Source organism: Gopherus flavomarginatus, chromosome 11 (genome assembly GCF_025201925.1).
Source record: "Gopherus flavomarginatus isolate rGopFla2 chromosome 11, rGopFla2.mat.asm, whole genome shotgun sequence".
Taxonomy (NCBI): Eukaryota; Metazoa; Chordata; order Testudines; family Testudinidae; genus Gopherus; species Gopherus flavomarginatus.
Window position 1 is genome coordinate 31,655,964 of NC_066627.1, and position 15,383 is coordinate 31,671,346.

Sequence of the window (15,383 nt, forward strand, 5' to 3'; positions counted from 1 at the left end):
GAATGGGCGTGGCTTCGCATGCAAATCTAACCCGGAGTTCTGAGAGCCGGGAGGAGGAGTGGCTCGAATGCTAATATGGCCCAAACTCTCTTATAATTGGAGGTGGGGACGAGGCGGGGTCGAGCATGCAAATATTGGAACCCGCTTCTCTCCTCCTTCTCCCCGTCCCGTCCCAGCCCCTCCTCCGGTTTAAAAGCAGCGGCGCCTGCGCAGTGAGAGGAAATGAGGACTTAGTCTGTTACACAACTGACTGCTGTGCTGAGTGAGGGGGCTGCACTCTCCCTTCGGCCTCAGACTCTGCTGCTCCCAGGCGGGCCTCCCCACCAGCCGGCATGAGCGGGGACCAGCTGCACAACGACTCCCAGGTGAGGGACCCGCACGCAGCCCCCAGTATCCTCTCAGACAGTTGGGGCGCCAGTGGGGACCTCCAGCCCCGCAAAATCCCCTCGGGCACTTGGAGGTGTCCCCGGCCCCACAGTATCCCGTGGGCCCACGGGGTGACCTCACCCCCATATCACCTTAGTGGGGGCGCCCCTTCCCCTGCCCCCCACCCAGAGCTCTGGATCCTTAGCCCCCTTGACTCCCCCTCTCTATTTGCCCTCGGACACTTAGGGTGGGATGCCTTGATCACTGCCCCGCGGGCTCCTGCAGTCTCTCTGTGATTGGTGATTTCCCCATAGACACATAAAGGGTCTGTAACTCCCCCCCCCCCGAAAAATCCCAGCCAAGCCACACACTGGGGGGGGGTCTCCTGCCTTCCCTTTAAAAGACAGATCCAGAGAGGATGGGAACGTGCCCCCCCTTTTCATGAGGGGGGAAGGGGTACCAGGGCAGGGATGCCCCAGAGAATGGGTGCATAAGCATGAGGGGAGACTTAAAATAGGTTGGGGGAGGTTAAAACTTTGGGGCGCTAGGAAGTCTGAATTTCGCCCCCTGCCCTTGATTTTTTTTGGGGGGGAGAGACCCCTCCCAATACGTATCTGTGTGGGAAACGGACAGTGAGTCGATTTCCTTCCTCTTCATTTTAAACTGCCCCCAGGATCAGGCTCTTTTGCTGTTTTTGAAAACATACATGATTTTTTTTTCACTCGCTTCCACTTGTCTTTGCAGATCGAGACGGATTTCCGAGCGAACGGTGAGTCTCTGGCCCCCACCCCCGACTTTTGGGGGCGATTTACCCCGCTTTACCTCCCCCTTTCGCTCCCCCTTCTTGTGTGTTAATGAGGATGGTAAAGGACAGACATGGCGTCCCAGAGACTAAGTCCCGTCTCCTCGCTCACCGGCCCCATTGTTCCCATCGAGCTGCCAAATGCTCCTACTTCCGAGGGGCTTAGGTTCCACCCGACCCCCACTTCTCCTAGTGGGGGCAATGCAGGCCCCAGATCCGGCCCCTTCGGGTTTCCTGGGGTTCCTTTTGGGCCCCGATTCCTCCCTGGAAAGTCGCCTTGTCGACGGTCAGGACTTAGTCTCTGCGCCATTTTCTTTTTCTCTCTCCTCTCTCTTCTGTGTGTGTCTCTTTCTCTCCTTCTCCTCCTTCCCTGAGCTGCCGAGCAGGAGCATCCTGCAGAGAAACCCGGGAGAAATAATCACCTCCCGACCCACATACCCTCCCAGAGAAGGGAAAAGACAAAGTTTTTAGGTTAAATAAATCACTAAGCTGCCTTTATTCTACCCACCCCTCTCTCTGCTCTCTAGTTTTGTTTCTTTCAGTCAGTCCCTCTCATCCCCTAAAATGAAAGGTGGTTGCAACATGTTGCTCTTTAAAAGATTCTGCTGCATCCATTTTAAGACCAGGCTTATTTCTTTCTTTGCTGTTTAATTGAGCTAACTTTACCTTATTGGGTAGACAGTTTTAATGTAAATAATCGCATTTTAAAAAATAAATAAAAGGAGTGTAAGCAATTCCAGAAAGGAAGGTAGCATCACTTCAGAAAGTTTGCAAGTTGGCTGTTCATTTTTGGGCAATAGGTTGTATGATCTCTATAGGTGATTGCATTTAGGAGGATGGCTACCAATTTTTTGCATACTGCTGGGTGGCATATTGGTTTCAGGTTTTTTTCACAAGCTGGTGGGTGGTATACTTAAAAATGGAGGGGGGTGAGAGGAGGAGGTACAATTTGCCTCTGCGTGCATATGTCACTGTCAAACGACTGGGTTTACATGAAGAGTTCTGTCTGTCCCCTAAGTAATGGGGATAGGGGGTGGAGAAGGATGATGTGCCTGTAGTCTAAAAGTGTTTGATTTCACTCCACCTCTTTATTAATGTGGTTTCATCTTGCCTCCCAATCCCATTGCAATAATACTGTGTTTATGATGCTGGGTTTTTGGCATTTGTAATCATTGGACTGTTGCTGTGGACAATGTGTTTGATGCCTACTCACTTTGCAAACAGCTATACATGTAAATATTCACAAATATAAAATATTTGTGTATGCACATCTCTTTATATTTATGCACATAATGCATTTATAGACAATATAAATATATAATGTAAATGTGTGTATAACAGAAGTGTGCAGATACAAATATGCTATTTTAAAAAAATTCCCCTTTATAGATAAAATAATACTTAGTAAATAATTATTTTAAGGGAGAAGGGAAGATACTTCATTTCCTTGGAACTGTAATAAACATTTTTAGAATTACTTCAGTATGTCTATAAATATTTGTGACCTCCCTGTGTAGGAAATATCTGCTTTAGAGTAAGTTTTTCTGGGGGAAAAAAGTTCCAGTTATGTGCTGATTTAGATATGTTAAGTCACTGATTCATCTAGTCCTTCTTCTAGTGGACAGTCTTAACAGGGTTTTGCCCCCCAGATATTAAGGCTGGCTGTACACTATTTTTATTGTTCCCAATTACAAGTAGTTTAGGAACATAGAGCACTTGACACCCTTCTGACTCTGTGGGTTTTTCTTGTCATCTCACAACTGCTGAAGGAAGTCAAGTACACAGATTTAAATAAGAATGTACCACATATCTCAGACAAAACATGTATAACTGGAGAATCAAATATGCCTGATGAATTTCAAGCAATGAAGGTGTCGTAGAACTCTTCCTCCTCTCCATCATGATTCCAAGTCTTCCTTTGACTGTCATTAGTCGTCATTGTCGTTTGTCTCAGGCAACAGAAAGGCAAAATCTTCTGTGCTGAATGCTGCATTTGCTAGGCTTGTTAAGGGAGTAACACTGTTGATAGTCCATGTCCTTTCTGACCTTGCCACCAAAGCTGAACCTACTTCAGGAACCTGCTGTCTCTCTTCACTCTAAGGTTCTTTCATTCTTGCATCTCACTTCTGTGTCAGACATTGTCACATGTTGATCTTAGAAATATGAAATTTCATTTTAGGCATGGCCATGGGAGTCTGGGCTTTATATACTTCTTGTCTGGATCTTAGTTAGTTGCAAGGAGTAGAAATGGGCGGAAAGAATCCTATATACATTATTCTGAGCACTTAAAATTGGTTTGTACCTTAATGAGCTTGTATGGAGCTGTCTCATGTTGTTAGGAGGCAGGGCCTGGACAGAAGTCTAGGGCCCCCACCTATTTACACTTATAAGAGTGAAGGGAAGTATTTAGTCCTGAAAGTGTCAATGTGGTATTGACTACTCAATCCACCTACATTACTATATAAGCATTAAGCAGAGATGCTTACTGTTGGAACAAAGAACTCTTTGATACTCTATGGTTGTTGTCAGTAATACAGTATCTACACTTTTGTAATTATTCTTAGTAAGACAGGAAACTTGGAATTTATGTCTTTGGCTATACCACTGTAAAGTAATCACTTCAGATGTCACAACCTAAGCAAGGTGGGTGTGGATCCTCTAGTTAATGGGAGATCTCCAAAGTCCAATAATGTTGGTGATTCGATTTTTGGCACTATTATCTTTTAATAGGGGCTAAATTGATGGAGTAACATGATGTTAGCATCAATGAGTCCTAGAATCAAGGCCAAGTGTAAAATGGAAGTGCTGACCATTTCTGATCACTAAATATCCGTGCCACTCGTAGCAAGTGTGTCCCAGACAAATTCTAACTTTGGTAATTGCATTAAGTGTAACTACCCAAATTCCCCCTGCCAAATAATTAGGATATGGTATTTTTCTTCACCTGAAGTGTCTTCTGTTGTTGCTGTACCCTGTTAAGAATTTGCCATCTTTGGTCCTAGAAGTGGGTGAAGTGATTCCTGTGTGTGTATATCATTTTAAGTTGATAATCTTGTAAATGGTGTGCTGTTTAAAACATCAACCTGAAGCGTATGTATTATCTGTGAAATGGGGATAATACTGTCCTCCTTTATAAAATGCTTTGGGATGTAAAGATGAGTAGTGCTATAAAAGAGCTAAAAACCCATCCTCAAAATCTGAATGCAATATAAAGAAAATTTATTTTCTAGTAGGAAATATCTTAAAGTACCTTTATGGTCACTTTATGAAAATGGCACCTTCTTATTCAACAGATGTGTACTCTGAATCATATCTCTCTCTATTTTGAGGATAAAGGTGTATGTTACTACTTTTTACTCCTGTTAGCCTAAAGAGACATTCTGGGTATGCAAGAACTAGCTGGATTCTTTTCTGGCTTTAGCTTCATCAACAGCATTGTTAACCAAGTTCCAATTGAAGAACCTCTTATTGCTAATGGGCCAGAAGGAACCCATCTTGACTTTCAATTTTCCTGTTGTGTTTGCAGAACATAGCAATTAGAAAAATATCTTTGTTTGTAAAATGAACAATTTGGATACGGAGCACGGAAGACTCACAATTTTATTTCCGCAGTATAAGGCCATATCTTTCCTGCCTATTATTCTGTGTCCAGAATGCCTATTAAATTTTAACGGTGGTTTTGTATAAAAATTATTGATAAGATGTCGCCCCTCAGTGAATTTCCCCTTTTGTTGATTTAACTAAATATCTTAAGATGGGATTTAAGGCCAACATCACTGCAGTAATCGGTGAAATATTAACTGGACTTAAGCACAAATTTTGATTGTCTGTCTGCGTGGAAGCTTATTTTTAGAAGCTGAATGTGCATGAGTGAGAACTGCTTCCTTAATAGCTAACTTTAAAAATGCCAAAAGTGGGGAAAAGCAAGTATCTTATCAGAAATTGGCAGTTTTGTAGTGTTGTCATGGGCATTAATATGACAGGTTAGAGGCAGCTTTATATTGTGGAGGGAGCACTTGAAAAGAGGTGAGAAATGGAGAAAGGAAATTTTTAATTAAATGGCATTGGAGCTGAGCAAATGTTTTGTAAGTGATGGAAATTCAGAGGCCACTTTAGCATGTGTTTTTCTATCTTGCATGAAATGCACATTTCATTTAAGCTGACAGAATTGGGCATGCAAAAATGTGACTCAACAGAAAGGAGAGTAAACTTAAATAATTTTTTTTCAGAAAAATAAGATTGATAAAATATTTTATCAATCATTTTTTTTTTTATGCACACAGCCCTGGTAGCAGTTGGATATTGCTAATGTTGCCAGGAAAGTAATGAGTTCAGGAAATGTCAGCCTGCTCTCAATTTTAATATATTTTGAATTATTAGGAAAAATCTTTTTTTCTTAAATCTCTTCCAAAAGACTTGTGAATAACAAGTGTAGTAAAATGGAAATGTATTCTAAACTACAGTGGGGAGTAATTGTGGCCTGTTAAGAGGAATAGACTAGTGCTCAGGACTCCTGCTTGCTAAGTCACTCACTGGCAAAGCCAGGAATAGAAAGTGACCTTTGGCAAGTTACTTAATCTCTCTGCCTCCATTTCCTCTTCTGTAAATATGTGGGTGTTATAACACTTATCTAGTTTGATCTTAACTTAAAAAGATGGAAAAACTCTAAGATTCTCAAAGCCATTTTTAGGTATCCCATTGACTGAAAATTATAAGGTACTTCATAGTTAGTTTAAAGAATAAGCTTGTACATGACTCTGCTTAGTTGGATGTCATGTAAGTGTAGTTTTTTTAATGAAGAGCAGAAATGCTTATGGAATGTAGTTCTATATGTACCTAAGCAATGTTGTTGCAGGCACTACATAGCAGTAAATGAACCTGTATAAACTAGTAAACTTGAAGCCAAGTCTCATACTGGGGCCTCTCTTCCACTCACTGGATTCAGAGGCAAAACTCATTGACCTCCCTGGGAGCATGATGTAGTCTGCTGTCTTTAATGTCAAATGTTCTGGATTGTGATCCAAAAGACACAATTTTAAGGGCATCTTAAAAACATTTAAAAATTTGTCTTGCTTGTCTGCAAATGTCCTTCTCTCTTCTTGTGATAAATGCATGTTCAGAGCCCTAAGAAATGTAAGAATTGCAGAGTGCCATCATTTCCTAACTGAGATGTTTTCACAATACAGACACTTTTATAAGGTATTCCTGTATTCAGAGCAGCAGCAGTTGGGGTTGCTTGCAACACTTGATGAAAACTATCAGAGGGGCAGCCGTGTTAGTCTGGATCTGTAAAAGCAGCAAAGAGTCCTGTGGCACCTTATAGACTAACAGACGTTTTGGAGCATGAGCTTTCGTGGGTGAATACCCACCTCTTCAGATGCATGTGTAGATGGCCATTTTAGCCAGGGCATCTGAAGAAGTGGGTATTCACCCACGAAAGCTCATGCTCCAAAACGTCTGTTAGTCTATAAGGTGCCACAGGATTCTTTGCTGCTTGATGAAAACTGCTCATCTTTGGTTTTTAAAAACACTTTTTAATATTAACGCTATAGTTATTTTTACTGTTTACGATAGCATTATTGCAGCATTTGGCACTTATACTGTAGAATACTGTAGCATAGTTTTATAAGGATTGCTGTAGTCTTTGTTACAAATGAAACACTGTATCCGCCCGCCCACTGCTAAAGGATCCCCCCCCAGCCTAAGGGGAGGACCCACAGGACCTCAGAACCCCACTGATTTCGGGGGGCAACTAATAAAAGAACAGGGACAGGGGTGCAGTCAAAGGGTCATAAGAAGGGAACCTGACGGGGATACCGAGCGGAGAACCCCGGACAGCGCCCACTGCTCCTCGAAGGCGTCAAGGGAGCCAGTGGACGCCGCCCAGAGGAACTCCGCCCGGATACGTGAACGGACCATGGATCGGAAACAAGCCCCACAGTCACCGGAGTCTCCGTCGGCCAACCTCCTCTCCCTGGTTGTGTAGATGGCCTTTTTAGCCAGGGCGAGGAGGAGATTGACCAGGAGGTCCCGGGACTTTGTAGGGCCACGGACAGGGAGTGTGTAGAGAAGGAGGTGAGGGGAAAAGTGCAGCCAGAAACGCAACAGGAGATTGGTGAGGAGCCGGTATAGGGGCTGCAACCTGGCGCACTCTAAGTAGACGTGCGCCATGGTCTCCCTCACGCTGCAGAACGGGCAGGTGTCTGGGACAGGGGTAAACCGCTAGCAAGGTGGTTATTCCTAACGTGTCTCAGAAATATCAACTGCAAATTAAACTTAGTGAAATGTAAATTTTTAAAATTTACTCCTCGTAATATCTTTTTAATATAATTATGCTGAGTAAAACTAGTGTTTCATTATTGGTGTTGAAATCGGTTGTGTTAATGGTTCTGGTGTATATGTGGGCAGCTTTCAGGTTAAAACTTGGTGCAAGTCTTTTGGGAGAGCAGAGATACACATGCTTCTATTAATCTCAATCAATTTTGTTTCTGTTATATTCCAGCAAAACTCCCTAAAACAATTAAAGGTCTTTGTCATGGACTAATAGGCCCGCAGACTTTCTGCTTCGATAAAATAAGTCTTTATATTGTAGCAATGGGGGGTGGGGGGCAACACTGTGAAGGTAACTTCTGTTTATCTGCAGTGTTGTCCTCATTTTTTATGTCCCAAAATAAACCCATTCCTCAACTGAGATGTCTTTTATGCAGAGTTTCAGATCTGTGCATGACTTCACATTTGAATTAGACACACAGTTTATCAAGGATTCATAACACAAATTTTGAATTAACTTTAGCAAGTCAAACAGCACAACTGTAACTTGAGTTATTTGTTAGGTAGACCACTGAATTCCAACCTCCTCCTGAGCTGCGCTGTCAGTAGAAATGGTAGTGATATGTAATTATAACAAGTACGGTACTTCACATCTCATTGACTCAAATTCTTCTATTAGTAACTTCACAGAATGCTTGTTAAAGCAAGACCTGCTGAAATAACGCAAGCTCCTTGCATCAAGCCACTGTTCTGTTAATGAAAGTGACATGGGAGGCAGATCGTCAGCTGGTGTAAATTGTCATTGCGCCTTTGTTGTTACTTGACTAAAGGGATAGGCTGTGATGAGATACAGGTGGCTTCTTTCTCCATAAAAGGGACAATTTCAAATAAGAAATAATCCCACTTTAGAAAATGTGAAGGACAAATCCTTGCTGATTTTTCTTATCATTTAATTCTGCTTGAGCTGGCTCTGCGAATTTAATCCTAGATACCCTTGTTAGACAGGCAGTCATTACAAAATATTTATTGGCTTGAACTGCCTTTGTGGCTTCTAGTTTCATAAGAAAGTCCCACAATCCACACAATGCGAGTAAAATGCTGTTTAGTGTTATGGCATATTCTTAGCTGCACCTTTTTAAATAATTTTATCCTGTGTCTTAATTATCCAGCTATGAAAGAGAATATTAATTGTTACATATTTGGTGTTTACAGCCTAACTCCTCTAGAGCAATGGTTCTCAAACTTTTGTATTGGTGACCCCTTTCACATAGCAAGCCTCTGAGTGTGATCACCCCTTATATAAAAAAGGTGTTTTTAATGTATATTTAACACCATTATAAATGCTGGAGGCAAAGTGGGGTTTGGGGTGGAGGCTGACACCTCACAACCCTCCATGTAATAACCTCATGACCCCCTGAGGGGTCCCGACCCCCAGTTTGAGAACCCCTGCTCTAGAGTGTCCTGTATGATTTGACTAACACAGGCAAGCAGCACATGATACATATGTCCAACCATGCCTCCCCTTTCCCTCTGCGTGACTATTGGTTATAACCTATTCAGCAATGTCAGCATTTAAGCAAGTGTCATAATTAGACTTCAGAATGAATTTCCCATTAAGATAACTTCAGGAGGGTTTCCACTTAGTGTTTGTTTCAGTTTGGTTGGAGAGTCAAAAGACAGCAGCATTCTGGGTTATGTTGTAAAGCTGCTTTACATCAAGAAAGGCTGGGAAAAGACAGACAAAAAAAGTGGAAGAATGTAGGTTCTGTCGACCACAATGAAATCTGTGAAGGGGAATAGCATTAATAGTTTGCTGTAGTCCTTGGACTCCTATTGACTGTCTGCTCTAGTGAACTTTTATTAAAAATAATTTCCACCATACATGCCTCTGGTAGCTTCCAGCATTTACAGCTGCTAGTTAAACATGCTTCTCAGCAGTTTAATTGATATAGTAGTTAAAAACCTCATCTGACCAGGCAAGGGGAGACTTGTCCGTTCTAGGGCTCCCATCACTCGTTCAGTTGAACTAATTGTAGCTCCGGTAAGGAATTTTTTTGTTTTTAAATTCCCTGGTGTGAACAAGTCTATAGCATTTAATGCATTCTCAGCATAGTGTTTGTAAAACTCCCTGGGCTGGCGTAAATTCAGAATAATGCCTTTCACTTCAGAGCTATTCAGGTTTACAGTACTTTGGGATCAGAATTTGGTCCAAATATTATTCTTCGTAGGGTTTTTTCATAGCTAATAATTGTAGCTGCTGCTGCTGCTCCTGTTCACTGGTGCCCCTGTAGGATCTGTTGTTGGTAAGGTAGTCAAAAGTGGAATGGAGTGAGCAGCCTTTTAGACCTTTATACACAAAAGAAGCAAAAAAGGACACAAACCAAATTCCTCTTTTTTTGTTAAGCCCTTGGTAGGTCGCTTTTAACAACTAATGAAGGGAAGAAGATGGGACCTGGAATGAGAAACGATGATCAGGGAAGGGACAGTCTTTAAATGAATAGCATTGCCCCTGACAGAAACCTGTAAGCTCTCAAGTCTGTAGGGATAATATTTTTTCCATCATCTTTCAGCACAGATATCAGATATAAACACATTGTATTTCTGTTCTTTTTATCCCTTGTAAAGAGCAAACTGCAAAACAGTACCCCTTAATGTTATGTTTCACACTGTAGTTTCATTTGGAAGAACCTTTGTTTTATCTGTTGCTTAAATCTTGATGGCTTTTTCAGTTGAAAGCAGCCTCTACAATAGTTCAGTTTAGCCGGAGAAAATTTAGCTTGTCCTGGCAACAGCTGGGAAGTTGGAAACAGCTATTTTCCAACATGAAGGAATTACAAGGTCAGACAGCATTGAACATGCTTTCCTCTTGCCTTTGGAGAAAGCATAATGTGTTTGAAATACTTATCCTGATGGGATGGGGGCAGTGCAGGCTCGGATATGGGGAGAGATGTAGCAAGGCCAGTCATTGTTACTTGTCATTTGGTGTCAGTGTACATCTCTTATTCAAGAAAAACAAATCTGTGCATCTAGTTAAATTATATAAATACTTTTTTGAAGTTCGAGGTGCTAATCTGTGGAAAATATGATGGTTTTGTTGTAAAGAGGGGAATGCGCCAAGACAATAGGAAGTTGTTGTATTAAAGGGTTCCTATCAATCTCTCTGTTAGGGTCAAAAATTGCTTCCCAGGCAGATCCTGGTGAGTATCTTTTTAGATTCCTGGTCGGTATTTTTTGGCCATCCCAACCATAAACCCATTTGTGCATTCTCATAATCTACCATTATGGCTTTAGTACAGTTTTGTGTGTGTGCCTTTTAAACTGTCATGTCTACAGCAGTTGGCTGTAAAAATAACGTTCAGCCTTATTAAAAAGAACAGGAGTACTTGTGGCACCTTAGAGACTAACAAATTTATTTGAGCATAAGCTTTATGCTCCGATGAAGTGGGACTGTAGGCCCCGAAAGCTTATGCTCAAATAAATTTGTTAGTCTCTAACTTACCACAAGTACTCCTGTTCTTTTTGTGGATACAGACTAACACGGCTGCTACTCTGAAACCTGATTTCAGCCTTATTGAAACTCTGCCTTTGGTACGCTGAGAGAATGGCTTGCTAATGAGCTTCATGGTGCCCCTCTGAAGGAATGAATCTGCATTTTATCACCACAGTCCATGTAGATGGGTCCTTATGTTAAAGATAGGAATTTTATCCTATGAATAATTTCATAGGTAGAGCGGTTTAGCATTTAGCAGATTTCTTTAAAACAGCAAATAGAGATCATTTTCTTTCTCAAGGAAACCATGGTATACACCCAACTCCACTAATCTCTGTTGCACATCCTGATCAAAACATCTTCTAGAGTCAGATTTCAAGGCCAGAAGGATTTCATCTAGATCACACATCTGTCCTCTCCAAAGATATTCTGTATAGTCAGGGTTTATTAGTTAAGTGTGTGTTTTTATGTCTTGACGGTTGCAGTATTTAGTGTCATTTAAAACACATATTTAAAGAGCACCTAATGTTTCAGAGAGAATTTAAGACTGTTTTTCAATGTAGATATGATTCTACTATTTCTACTTTCCCCTTACTTTAAGATGTTTATATGGAAATAGGACCTCTGTGTCTAAATACTTCATCCCCTGTTGCTATGTATTGTGCTTGCTGAAGTCCTAATCCTTGATTTGCAACATTTTATAAACTTCCACAACAACAATTTGGGAATTTCACCAGTGGAGGATTAGGCAATTTGAGGTAGGGAATGAACCATAGGAGTAAATGAATTTCTAGGCCTCATCTACATTGTGGGTAAAGCTGTATATAAAACTAGTTACTCTAAAGCTGTCTAAGATCCTATTCAGAGTACTTGATTGAGCCCTGTTTGCCAGGCCACAGTGGACCAGGTCTAACAACTTAAGACTTCCTAAAGTATTGGTGGACTAATCTCTTGTGTAGATGTGGGACTTTTAAGCTCTCATTTCTGTGCAAATGTTCATAGTAAAGCACCACCAGGAAAGAGCTGTGGAATATTTTGAATATTTTTCATTAGCCATCAGCTGTACGTTAAAGTACAGCTGCATGGTAAAAGTTAGAAAAATAATTAATGGGAATTTAGCAGTCCCTAAGTATAGCTAGTTTTTTATGTGTCTTGGCATTTGTTACTACTTGTGCTCTACAACCTAATGCTACTCTGACACATGAAAACTGAAACCGCTGAGTGGGGACTGTTTGGGGCCTGGTTTTCTCCCTGTGCTGCTACTTCTATAGGTCTTAATTTTTTAACAATTACTTTTAAAATTTTGCTTTAACATATTAAAATGGAATTTTAATGTGGGACTAGGTTCTCAGCTCTTGTCCCCATCTAAATATTGGCAAGGTTTATATTGAAGATTTCTTTCATAGAAATGCATTCTTGGTCAGGTTTTATATTGCAATATTTGAATAAGGGCCAAACTCATTGAAACAACTGTTCATCTTACTCTAAGGTTGCAGTTTCTTGTCTCAGAGATATTTAAGAGGTGGCCTAAAAAAACCTGCTGCAGGTGAAGATGGAACACATCTCATTCAGTATACATTCCTGTTAGAGCAGTGAGTGAAGTTTGATTTTTAGATAGAGAAATAGTTGAGTAACATTGTGGTCTTTTAATTGAAAGTGTAAGGAATCTGTGGACTTAAACTATTTTGGTATTGCATAAGTAGCAGGAGAAAGGCTTCTATTTTTTTCCTGTTGATGTCTGCAGGCAGAATTTTAGAACACAGAAGTACACGTATTCTTAAACTTGCAGTAATCAAAAGTTAACACTGTAAATGCCAAATAAGTAAGTACCAGTGTGCTTGGGAGGTGAGATGGTTTGGAGGATTGATGTTCAATTATGGAGTCTCTACTTGTGGGTTGTTCTGAGTCTGACTCTTGTCAGCTAACAGTTACTCCCATTGAATGGAGAATAATAGCCTGTGTGAAACAAGTTCTGTATTCTCAGTCCATGTCCAGTTTGTGTGATGGTGTTCAGATAACACCAGCTGCCACCATAGTTTCTAGTACTCTTGTTGACAATGTTAGGGTATGTCTACAGAGCAAGCAGAAACCTGAAGCAGTGAGTCTCAAAACCTGGGTCTACAGACTTGGGCTCATGCTACAGTGCTAACAATAGCTGTGTAAAGTCTTGGGCTGGAGCTCGGGCTCTGAAGCCTAGGAGGGGAGTGGGTTTCGGAGCCTGAATGTGACTAGCATCTATCCAGCATACTTTCATCTACCGGTGCTGTTGCAGAGCCATAGCAAGTATGAGAGGGATCCCTTATTGGAGAGGTAAAGTGAAATAGTCAGGATGGGCATGTTCCAGTTCCAACTTGCCTGGGAAGTTACGTTTACAGGTTGAACAAGTGCAGTCTTCTGGGAAACTGGAAGCGTGAGCTATTTGGAGAGATCCATGTGACACCATGATTCATTACAACACGAGCAGTATACACAAAATGGAGGAATTGAGCAATACTAATGACCTACTCCAAGGTTTGTACGGCGCTGTTAACGACCACCAGATGGGGAGTAAAAAGCCACCTGCTCCTTTGCTGCAGACTCAGCATTACATTATCATTTTTAATAGCTTTAATGGCAAGATATATCTCTTCTTGTAACATTTCCTTATTCACTTTAAACATCTTAAGCATGAAACCAAATAACTTTTTTTACTAGTCTTTCCCATCGAATACGTACATTTGTTGTAGAGTTGTTCATGAATGACTGTGGAAGCTGGACGTAGAAGTTAAAGTATTCAGGCATTTTATTTCAGTAGAAGAAGGGGAGCAAATCCTGTTCAGATACTTATACACACTCTGCAAATGGATCTAGAGACAATAGGTCCATGTACTGCAAGTGAGTGTTTTTTTGGTTTTGTTTTTTTAACAACTGAAAGTTTTCTTTCTCCAGTGTTGCCCTGTTCTGGGCCAGCCAAGTGGGTGTGATCCTTCCCTACAGTAGGGGAAGACAGATACAAATCAGAGTTGGGATAGCACTACTCCCCTGTGTCTGGTGCTTGCTGGCTGTCATCCTTTAATTGGTTTGCTCCACAGGGGAAAGCAACCTCCCCAGCTGTCTGAATTGCATGCATTCTGAGAATGTTGTGCATTCTCTTTAGAACTGTAGGATTGCAATGGACTTTGAGCGGTCATCTAGTCCAGGGGTTCTCAATCTTTTTCTTTCTGAGCCCCCTGAACATGCTGTAAAAACTCCATGGACCCCCTGTGCCACAACTGTTTTTCTGCATAAAAAAGCCAGGGCTGGTGTTAGGGGTAGCAAGCAGGGCAGTTCCACGTGGCCCTATGCCATGGATCCCCGCAAAACAAAACTGCTCAGACTTCAGCCCTGAGTGATGGGACTTGAGATGGCAGGACTTCAGCTTTCTGCCCTGGGCCCCAGTGAGTCTAACAGGGGCCCTGCTTGGTGGATCCTCTTAAAGTTGCTCGCAGCCCCTAGTGGGGCCTCAGACCCCTGGCTGAGAACTGCTGATCTAATCTAGTCCCCTGCACTCATGACAGCACTAAGTATTATCTGGACCATCCCTGACATATGTTTTTCTAACCTGCTCTTAAAAATCTCCAGTGATGGAGATTCCACAGCCTCCATGACACTTAGGAAGTGTATCCTAATGTCCAACCTAAACCACCATTGCTGCAATGAAAGCCCATTGCTTTTTGTCCTATCCTCAAAGGTTAAGGAGAACAGTTTTTCTCCCTCCTCCTTGTAACAACCTTTTATGTACTTGAAAACTATTATCATGTGCCCTCTGAGTCTTCTCTTCTCCAGACTTTTTCCTTGCTGGCCTCCTCCACCACTCAGGAATCTCTGCAAAGGACATAGAGGCATATCTTAGTCATACTACCTGTGGTATGTGCTGAATGGCCTTTTATTAAGGACAGCTTGCTATATTTTCAGTAGAAGACGGGGGGCAAATCCTAGTCAAATACTTGCTGGTGAAAGATGCTTCAAACAGAATTATTGAGGGAACCATCCCATCATACAGTTCCAGCCTCTGGCAGTCAGAAGTTTAGGGACACCCAGTTATTAGTCATTGATGGTCCTCCTGTAATCCCATGTTCTGGATGTCCCTAAACTTCTGACTGCCAGAAGCTGGGCTATATAGCCATTGATGGACTCCATCAGTTTGTATGTATAGTTGGATTATATTTTCCAATGACTTTAGTTTGCACTTAACATTGAATGTCATCTCCAGTTTTGTTGCCCAATAACCCTGTTTTGTGAGATTGAATGAGTTACTTTCAGTATCCATAGGATTGATTGGATCAGCCATGAATTAATCTGTTCTTGGACTTTGTCCATAGCTCATCTCTTTACTTTGTTAGAATGACAAAGAATCATCAGGCATGAAGGAAGAGCATTTTCAAGGTCTTGATGTAATATAGATATAATCCAAATAGGGCTTGTATTTCACATAGA

At 41.5% G+C, this 15,383-nt stretch overlaps 1 protein-coding gene across 2 annotated transcripts in view; it reads left to right on the forward strand.

The window, feature by feature from the left end:
• The first annotated feature begins 210 nt into the window (after positions 1-210).
• Positions 211-15,383, forward strand: part of TOP1 (DNA topoisomerase I) — an 80,466-nt gene continuing 65,293 nt past the window's right edge. For both annotated transcript variants that reach the window (XM_050917307.1, XM_050917308.1), the window contains exons 1-2: positions 211-365; positions 1,111-1,135. In XM_050917307.1, the coding sequence (XP_050773264.1) occupies positions 333-365; positions 1,111-1,135 (58 nt within the window). In that variant the 5' untranslated portion in view covers positions 211-332. The remainder of the gene's footprint in view (positions 366-1,110; positions 1,136-15,383) is intronic.